We start from the raw sequence: 8,966 nt of genomic DNA on the forward strand, positions 1-8,966 counted from the left end.
TTTATTAAAAATATTTCTTGAAAAAAAAAATTAATTTTAATATTTTAAATTATACAACAACATAAATATTATATAATAATAATTTGACCCGACAAATTTTATTGTTTTTAATTGGTTAGCACGGTTGTTTATTACATTTCTAATAATATTATTATTAACTTATTTCGAAATTTATAAAACAAATAAACAAAAATTAAAAGGAGGATCCGGGACTGGAGACCCCGGTCCATGTAATTAAAAATGGGAGACGGCCGGTGAGTAGCTGGAGTTACTGTGTGGATCATCGAAGACGCATTTCGTCGAACTCTCGTGGTTGTGGTTGAATGGCGGAAAGTTCCTCCAATGGTAAGCTCCCAGATATTCTCTGTATGTATCATGCGTTTCAAATCTCAGCCGCATCTGACAATTTTGGGGTTCTACCGGGCAGATGACATTCTCCAGCAACTCAAGCTCGGAATCATCGACTTCGAAATCTCTACTTCTTCTGTTCCTTCAGTTTCCACTCACTTCCCTCGAAGAGAGGGAAAATGCAGGTCTATGTATGAATGCTGAAGTTCTTTTTTAAAAGAAATGTCATTTTATTCTTTCTCGAGTTATAGATTGTGATTAAGATGCTTGAAGGCGGCCATCCGAAATCTAAACGTGTGTTATCTTTTTATTGTGTCATGGTTGTGATTTTTGCATTATTGTACTGTCGGTGGTGTCCTCCATTTCACAGCAAATGCTTGATGTTAATTCAGGGATCAAATGCAATTCTTCAGGTTTTGCATATATGCTGATGAAACCATTACAATATCCTGTTTCATTTAATTGTATAAGCTTTTGGCAATCATCTAATCAAAACTCTCTATGGGTGGCAGATGATTTATGGATGGCTGTCGAAGAGATCATCTGTGTCAATGGCAACGAACGGCATCAATATGAAGAGGCATTGATTGCAATAATTGTTGAGGAACCTTTGAGACGGTGAGCCCTTCAATTTGGTTGACGTAAAAATTTTGCTTTCTGTTGGACTTGACTTTTCCAAGTTATGGTCTTCTTCTTGTTCATTTTAATTCAACTCAAATGATATTGTCTGCCATTGCAGCTACTGCCAACGTATTAGGAGGCCTGATTTTTGGGGTGGAGAGGCAGAACTTTCGGTGAGTTCATTATTTTATCGTTTTTCCCTCGCTTAAGTTGTTGATGCTTGGACATTTCTAAGGGTCCTCCAACACTCTTGAGTTCCCTCTTATTCTTTCTTTTGTTGAAGTTATAAGTTAACTGAACTTGAAAGCTTATACTGAATTGTCAAACCAACTGAATTTGGATTTTCTGAGATGATGAAAACATAGATGGAATGAGTGCCTGATGGAAAATATGTAATGTGAGCATGATTGTTTATCCCCAAGAGACGAAAAACAGGATGAAATATGATGCGTATTTTCTTATTTGTCTGAAGTGCATGCCACCACAACTCAGTTGCTAAATTTTCATCATGTAGAAGTGGATATATATTATATCATGTATTTTGCTAACAGAAAACAAAAAGAAATAAACTAAACTGTATATACAACAAACATAGAGACAAAGGAAACAGAAAATGGAAGGATGAAGGTACTAAAGCCCGAGAACAGCAATCAAATAATTTGATGATCGATAAAATGGGTGGAATGATTCTCGGGCTGTGATATGCCTCATCCACGTTTCTTGTGCTATGTCATTCCTTCTATTGTACTGTGTATATACTTGCCACGCATCTCATATTAAGACAATAAGATGTAAGAAAATAAAGATGTATGTCCTGCAAACCATAAAATTGAGATTTGAATTTGTATAAAGGTTCTAGTCGGTACATAACTTCTAGTTTCCGGGCTTCATGTGTGAATTTTGCGTTACATCTCAATCTTCGTTCTCTTTTACAATCCTATTATACCATCAGAGTTGTATGATAAAACTTCACTTTCTCTTTTCAAATGGTATAATCTGTGAATTACAAACAGCCCATCATTGAAATTTCAACTACTGTTTTTTTTGTTTCTTTAACAATCCCCTCAAATAATTTGAGACAGAGACCTGCACCACCTCTACCCCATTTGCATCTATCTGAAGAAATGGTAAATGAGGCAGCAACTTTCATTCGTGAATGTGCAAATGCGGTGCTTTCAGCATCTGAAGATATCGCCCTAGGACGGAACTCAAGAATGTTCATCAAAGTTGGTCTTTGTCTGTTTATAATCTCCGTGGTTGTGGGTCTAATCGATTTCCTTGCATTGGGTTACACGAGTAAGACCAAAAGAAGTCATTATATGTTTCGTCGGCATTTCTTGGTTCATTAGCCTTAATTCTTGTTGTATTGTGGGCAGGCCTTATTCTTGGTCTTACAGTTCCAGCACTTTATGAAAGATATGAAAGACATATAGTCACGTGCTCTAGTTGGATACAGGAAACTGCTGGAGTTGTATATAAGATTTAAGGAAGAATACATTGCCAAGATTCATAAATGGATTCTGGAAAAGAAGAAATTGAGTTGATGGATCATAGTTTAAACTATTTTTTGACCCTTTTTTTTTTGGGTTTTGCCTTTTGTTTTTCCGCATACTATCTCATTTTACTTTTGTTTCAATTGATTTTATTTGGCTTAACGTTTCCTATTATTTACTCCATTTTGGATTGCTAAACTTCCAACACTTAAAGAAGATCGACTCTTTGTTTTCAAACTAAGAATAAAGAATAACTGAGTGAGCATTGCGTCATTTATCTGGAATGGTGCTATCTAAACTAAATTCCTGCATGTCAGCGGCATCACATCTACATGGAAAATGCTGAGGACACCTAGTGGAGCAATCACCGTGGGTCTAACCAAATTAGGTGCGGGCATTGCCTCAGCCTAATCTGTATTATCTATAACATACTCAATTCAGACAAAGTTCAGCTAAAATTCATAATTCAGAACTTACAATTTAATGCCTTGGAAAACAATATTTTTAGAAATGCTTCTTTCTTTTCAATAAAAGTAAAACATTTGAAAGTATTTTAAAGTAAATGTTTCCAAACTGGGTCAGGTTTCTAGCCCACTACATTTTTTCGTGTCAATCGTTTCCTAAAAAAATTCGAGGAAAAAGGGGAAAATGATTCTTTTAAGGGATGTTACATATTTTCCGGTTCATCAATATTTCCAAGTTTTCACCATAGAAATATTACATGGAGCATAATTTTTCTAAAAATACTTAAATGATACCAAAGCCAAACACAACTGATCCAAAACACTCTGGAAATCTCACTCCTTTGTTTTACACGTCATCTCAAAACAAACCTAATCATACAACGATTGTATGTCAAATCAAATTATCAGTTGAAGGAAATTTTAGCAAACCAACAGTGGAAAGAAAAACGCCTAATCCGGGCCACCTCCGAAGTTGTCACGTCCCTCATTCTGCCAACCAAAGCCTGGTGGCGCATCACGGTTTCCATCATTAGGGTATGACCACCCTTGTTTTAGTTGAGATAAGTGGGAAGAAAATAGAGAAGATGGACGTGGTGGTGGAAGTGGCAAGGTTTGGGGCCTCCGTTCCATAGGTTTGTTGGCCGCGGCCACATTCTGTCCATAATCACCCTGATAGAATCCTCGTCCTTGAGGATCAGACACGTTCACGAAACCATCTGTAGCTCCTTGGGCAACAAGAGGAGAATCCAAAGGGCCAGAAACCATTCCCAAATTCCATGGCTGGGGATAGTTTTGTGCAAAATTCATGGGTCCAGCAGGACCAGGTGGGAAACCTAACAATGTACCTTGATCTGATCCAGCTTCAGGCATGGCACCTGGCCTCACCCCATCATATGGAGCACCAAAGAACTGCTGCATTCCATCAGATACATAAGGAGAATAGCCAAATTGTGGGGCAGGTAAGACTGGGTTTTGATTGGTTGCTGCTGCAAAAATTAGGTGGATAGAAATTATAGTTGACAAGGATAAAACCTTTTTGTTTCCACTATATCAACTGACCTGAATCTTGCCTCAGACCGCCCTGCAGATCAATGGTTTGTTGAGGAAAATGGATCTGGGAGGCAGCTCTGTCAAAAACTTGGGATTGATTACTAACATGCTGTTGCTCTGACGGGTTATTTGGGACTTTTCCAGGAAAATGTGGCGATGACATTGGATGCATATTAGGTCTTAGAGGTGGCGGATCTCTGGATTGGGGTCGTTGGCTTTTGTCCTCGTGGTCATGAGCCTGAAGATTTGAACTTGAAGAAAATACTGACCTTAGGGGTGCTTGAACTGTAGAATCTGAGGCCAAAGGTTTTCTGGCACTTGTAGCTTCTGACTCATTTCCTTCCTTTTCCTTGTGTGGATGAAGAAGGTCAGCATGGATTTCATTTATGTGCGACTCAAATTCAGTTTTCTTCAAGAAAGACTTGAGACAATGAGGAGCTGCACAAATGAAGATTCCTTCCATCATTTTAATTGTCTGAATCTTTTGAATGCGTTCATCACAGCTGCATACCAAGGAAAATTATCGCAGTAAACCAAAGTGAACTAAAGTAAAAAGTATGGTCACAAATAATCAAATTCAAGTCCATATTGCAGCATCCCTCTCCCACTATCATCAATATCATAAATCTTTTATTGGACAAGTACAAACTCTGGAAGACCATAAGCAAATGGAACAAGACAACATGTCACATCAGTATACCAAAATATAAAAAAAAAGGTCATATAAACTTTTCTTACAGGTAACAAAGAGAATCACTCCTAGCACAGTCCAGACAAAATGCATGTTCACAGGGGCTCTGCCATAACATAAGATTGTTAATTTCTAAAACACAAAGATGGGGAAGATAAAGTTGCAAGCAAATAGATGAAACATAAAAGGTGTAAATCAAATGGCTTCAATGAGGAAAAAAACCCTGGAATGAAAAGACAAGCATAAAAATCCATACTGGGAATAAAAATGCTGAAACACCATTGCCCATGCAACAAGCATGCATTGTAATGAGAATAATAAATAGATAACTCTGATCTTCTCTAGAACTAAACCATGGTACAACTGATGAAAAAACGATCCATCAAATTTATAATCCCCTATAAGATACTCCAAATATGTTCTAGTATTACTTGTAATTGGCTCATTGCGGAACCTCAAGTGAATAATATCAATGAAACAAAAGTTTCCATCACACTTGGGCCAACGGTGACAAGCACGAGACACAACGAATGAGGGAGTGTGAGAGTGATGCAGCAAAAACTTTTCAGATTTTCTTTCTTGGTGTAATTTATTGAGACCACAAGTCCACAAAAATTGAGGGTTAATGCTCAGAGTGATGACAATAACACAGATGTACGTACAGGCATCACATTTGTTGAAGTGGTAAAAAAATATGTATGTGTAACAGAATAATTATTCCACGTCCTCAAGACACATTCTCTTATTGAAAATAGACTACCAAGCAATATAGTTTATCGAGTGAAAAAACAGAGGAGAAAACCGTGAAATTGCACTGCGAGTAAGAACTTCTATGCACTACTTACCAGACGCCCATATATAGCGATAGGGAAATCACATCTGACACAGAAATGAACACGCTCACCAAGCTGGCGGCGAGACCTGCGGCCAACAGTCTTGATGACAGCTGAAGCACTTGCGGAACCAAGGCTCTTGGCTACAGGAAGATCTGCTAAAACAAGATGATCCGGGCATGCAACTCTGATATTGTCAGCTGGGGTGGGTTTCGCACTTCCACCACTTTCACTAGCTGGTTTGGTCAGTCGAATCTGCAGCATCTTTCTGAGCTATTATGTAGCTTTAATTAAAAAAAAATCATTATTCCTCTATCTTCCTGCGAAAAAGTTTTTCCCAGTTTCAGAAACAGAAAGAACGATTGCATTACTACATGTTTGAGCTGCATATCAGCCTAGGATTAATTCACAATGCATGAACAACATAAGCAAATATGCTGAATCTGACAATAAAGACTTAATATCACACAAGGAATAGGCATAGTTAATAAAAAAATCAACAAGAAACAACACGATAAGTTGGCCATACATAAACCTGATCAGTCATAAACACGACATCCTACTAAAATCCTCATAATTTCCTAAAAATAGAACTCTATTGAGAAGTGAAAAAATATCATGTTCTCATGGCAAGCAGACTGACCGCAAACTACTTCCTAACTGAAAAAAAAAACATGCGAAAACTGCCCATTTTCCAATTTCAAAGAAAAATTGTCAGACCATGCCACATTTATCATGGTTCAGTACCCCGGATAGGTAGTTTACCAGTATCTCCCTCCCATGGGAAAAAAAGATTACAAAACGTGACACAAACCACGCGATAAAAATCTGATTTTGGAGTTAGACACGAGAAAAACAAAATTCGCAATACAATCCATCGCAGTTGAGTAAACAAAACTTCATGAAAACATCATATTCCGTATTTCTTCCAAACAAATACAGGTAAAGCTCCAGATTTCCTAATTTCATGGCGGAAATGCAAAGATAACCAAAAACATAAAGCAGCGAGAATATGATAAATAGAGAATTACGACGTCACTGGAGTTCAAATTCGTGCATCCACGACATTCAGAAACAGAGCCTTGACATAGATTCCAAATCTAGAATCGAATTGTTAATCGCGCTAAAACCCTTGATACCATTAGAGACGGAAGATTTGGTGGTCGGTGACTCGGTTCCGGCTTTCTAACTGGACCAGTTATGGGCCTGGGTTCTATAAATAGTTTGGCCTGGAACAAACAGAGAGCCAAATCCGCCACACAACAATTGAAAACGTTAAAATTATAATAATGATAAAAGAAAATTTAGGATAAAAAGGAAAAATATCAAATTTATAAAATATATTAAATTATATATTTTATAAAATTTTCGCCACTCAATTGTATTTTTTCTTCACAAATTGAGAGACCTATTTATAGAATTTCTTTGAAAATAATCTAAAAATAAATATATCATTACATACATCATCATACACTAATTTTCAATATTTACAACTCTTATTTTCAATATTCAATAATTTCAACCCTTATATAATGATTGTCTTCATTACATGTTTTTGTACAGCCTCGTTAAAAATCTTACTAGAAAAAACTCATTGGGATAAAAACCATAGTAAGGAAAAAATAGTGCAGTCACGTAAACTCTCTCTCATGTTAACACTAACGATACTTCACAAACTTCGTAGATTGTGCATCCCAATATTATACATATGTAATCCGAAAATTGTCGTAGGAAGTACCTTTGTGAAGAGATCTGATGAGTTTTCACCTGATATGTCACAAATATCAATATCTTTATTTTTCTCAAGTTTTTGGGTGAATGCAAAGAACTTAGAGGAAATATATTTAGTTATGTCGCTTTTTATTTATCATTTTTTCATTTGAGCAACACATGCAGCATTATATTCATATACTGTCACAGACTTCTTGTCAAATGATAATCCGCATGAGATTTGGATATGTTGGTCATTGATTTTATCCACATACATTAACGGCTTGCTTTATGTAGTGCAATAATCTCGGCGTGATTTGATGAAGTTGTTACGAGTGTTTGTTTCTGTGAACGCCAAGAAATTGCAGTGTCTCCATGAGTAAATACATTTTCGATTTGGGAACGTGTCTTGTGTGGATCAGATAAGTATCCAGGATCAGCATAACCAATTATGGTTTGTTGTTATCTTTTGAATAAAAAAATCTCAAGTATGTCGTTCCTCGTAGATAACGGAATATATGTTTAATTCCGTTCCAGTGTCTCTTTGTTGGATATGAGTTAAATCTTGCTAATAAATTTACACCAAAAGATATTATCAGGTCTTGTAAAATTTGCAAAATACATAAAGGCACCAATAACATTTAGATATGATACTTCTGGACCAAGAATAACTTCATTATCTTCATATGAACGGAATGAATCTTTTTCTATGTTTAATGATCTAACAACTATTGGAGTACTTAAAGAATTTGATTTACTTATATTAAAACATTTAAGGACATTTACTGTATAATTTGACTGGTAAACAATATTATACATTATTTTTGTTCAATTTGCAAAACCAGACAATTCTTTGTTTTTAAAGGTCTTTCATTTCAAATTCTCGATTCAAGTACAACACAACTTCTTGAATCTTCTTATTCTTTTCAGTGATGTTTAAATAATCAACATATACAGCAATAATTATGAATTCGGATGTTGTTTTCTTAATAAAAACGCAAGGACATATTGAATTGTTTGTATATACATTTTTCATTAAGTGTTCACTTAGCCGATTATACCACATTCGGCTGAATTGCTTTTTAATTCATATAATGATCTTTGCAGTTTCACTGACTTAAGTATCGGAATGACCACGCCGGACACCTCTCCGGCGCCCATTCACATGGTTATCTTCTTGGTTGCAGATCCTTCCAGCTGTCCGAGAAGAAAAAGCTTTTGATCCAAACATCTTGCTCTCATTTCCCTCGTTATACTGATAGCAGATCCGGTGGAGCACCCGACCCGACTCACCCCTTTCACCCGGATCGCATCAATGGCGGTTCCTTGTTTGTGACCGAGACGAATGAACCGTAGAAAAGCACAGCTGATGTTTGGGATCATGAAACTTGAAGAATCACGAAGATTAAAACCACTGAGGAAGAACTACGTTGCATTAGAGTTGCCTTGTTCCAATTATGGAGAATTTTCTATCCCTTTAGCTTATATATGTGAAGTCTTCGTTGTTCTTTTCAAATGTATCAATAAATAGTTACTGCTCAGAATTTTGTCTGGTTACGACTTGCACAATGTGTTGCATGGTGTTTTCCGCTACTAGCACAACTCAAATCAAACAAACCAGTTCCGATACTAACATACTCAGAATCTCCTCGGTCGTTTCTGGAATCAAATCTCCAGCCTCATTTTGTGTTACGTTTCATGCCACGCAAATATTTAGTATCATAATTTCAATAATGTAAAGATTTTCTATTATTAA

General features: G+C 36.4%; 2 protein-coding genes across 8 annotated transcripts; one reads left to right on the forward strand and one right to left on the reverse strand.

The window, feature by feature from the left end:
* The first annotated feature begins 197 nt into the window (after positions 1 to 197).
* Positions 198 to 2,624, forward strand: LOC142529163 (reticulon-like protein B12). 4 transcript variants are annotated; one of them, XM_075634607.1, is made up of 6 exons: positions 198 to 345; positions 428 to 761; positions 861 to 966; positions 1,088 to 1,142; positions 2,052 to 2,265; positions 2,346 to 2,624. In XM_075634607.1, exons 2-6 carry the CDS (start codon positions 722 to 724, stop codon positions 2,453 to 2,455), a joined length of 525 nt encoding a protein of 174 aa, XP_075490722.1. In that variant the 5' UTR covers positions 198 to 345; positions 428 to 721; the 3' UTR covers positions 2,456 to 2,624. The 4 variants fall into 4 exon arrangements, with proteins under 4 accessions (XP_075490722.1, XP_075490720.1, XP_075490721.1 ...); XM_075634605.1 differs by having other exon boundaries at positions 428 to 539; XM_075634606.1 differs by having other exon boundaries at positions 428 to 533.
* A 475-nt stretch (positions 2,625 to 3,099) lies between these two features.
* Positions 3,100 to 6,716, reverse strand: LOC142528951 (E3 ubiquitin-protein ligase HAKAI homolog). 4 transcript variants are annotated; one of them, XM_075634257.1, is made up of 5 exons: positions 6,532 to 6,716; positions 5,513 to 5,820; positions 4,715 to 4,773; positions 3,986 to 4,479; positions 3,100 to 3,909 (listed from the first exon to the last, which is right to left on the reverse strand). In XM_075634257.1, the coding sequence occupies exons 2-5, from the start codon at positions 5,762 to 5,764 to the stop codon at positions 3,377 to 3,379; spliced, it is 1,338 nt and encodes a 445-aa protein (XP_075490372.1). In that variant the 5' UTR covers positions 5,765 to 5,820; positions 6,532 to 6,716; the 3' UTR covers positions 3,100 to 3,376. The 4 variants fall into 4 exon arrangements, with proteins under 4 accessions (XP_075490372.1, XP_075490369.1, XP_075490371.1 ...); XM_075634254.1 differs by having other exon boundaries at positions 3,100 to 3,912; XM_075634256.1 differs by having other exon boundaries at positions 3,100 to 3,912; positions 5,513 to 5,784; positions 6,532 to 6,704.
* Between the last annotated feature and the right edge of the window lie 2,250 nt (positions 6,717 to 8,966).

This window comes from Primulina tabacum, chromosome 16 (genome assembly GCF_025594145.1).
Source record: "Primulina tabacum isolate GXHZ01 chromosome 16, ASM2559414v2, whole genome shotgun sequence".
NCBI lineage: Eukaryota > Viridiplantae > Streptophyta > Magnoliopsida > Lamiales > Gesneriaceae > Primulina > Primulina tabacum.

What these genes read in the sequence shown, in the direction of transcription:
- LOC142529163 (XM_075634604.1), top strand. Translation starts at nt 722, where the DNA reads ATGCTTGATGTTAATTCAGGGATCAAATGCAATTCTTCAGGTTTTGCA. An exon ending in GTGGAGAGGCAGAACTTTCG is followed by an intron (nt 1,143 to 2,051) that starts GTGAGTTCATTA and finishes AATTTGAGACAG; the next exon opens with AGACCTGCACCACCTCTACC. An exon ending in CCTTGCATTGGGTTACACGA is followed by an intron (nt 2,266 to 2,345) that starts GTAAGACCAAAA and finishes TATTGTGGGCAG; the next exon opens with GCCTTATTCTTGGTCTTACA.
- LOC142528951 (XM_075634254.1), bottom strand. Translation starts at nt 5,764, where the DNA reads ATGCTGCAGATTCGACTGACCAAACCAGCTAGTGAAAGTGGTGGAAGT. An exon ending in TCGCTATATATGGGCGTCTG is followed by an intron (nt 4,774 to 5,512) that starts GTAAGTAGTGCA and finishes ATGTTATGGCAG; the next exon opens with AGCCCCTGTGAACATGCATT. An exon ending in AGTGATTCTCTTTGTTACCT is followed by an intron (nt 4,480 to 4,714) that starts GTAAGAAAAGTT and finishes CTTGGTATGCAG; the next exon opens with CTGTGATGAACGCATTCAAA.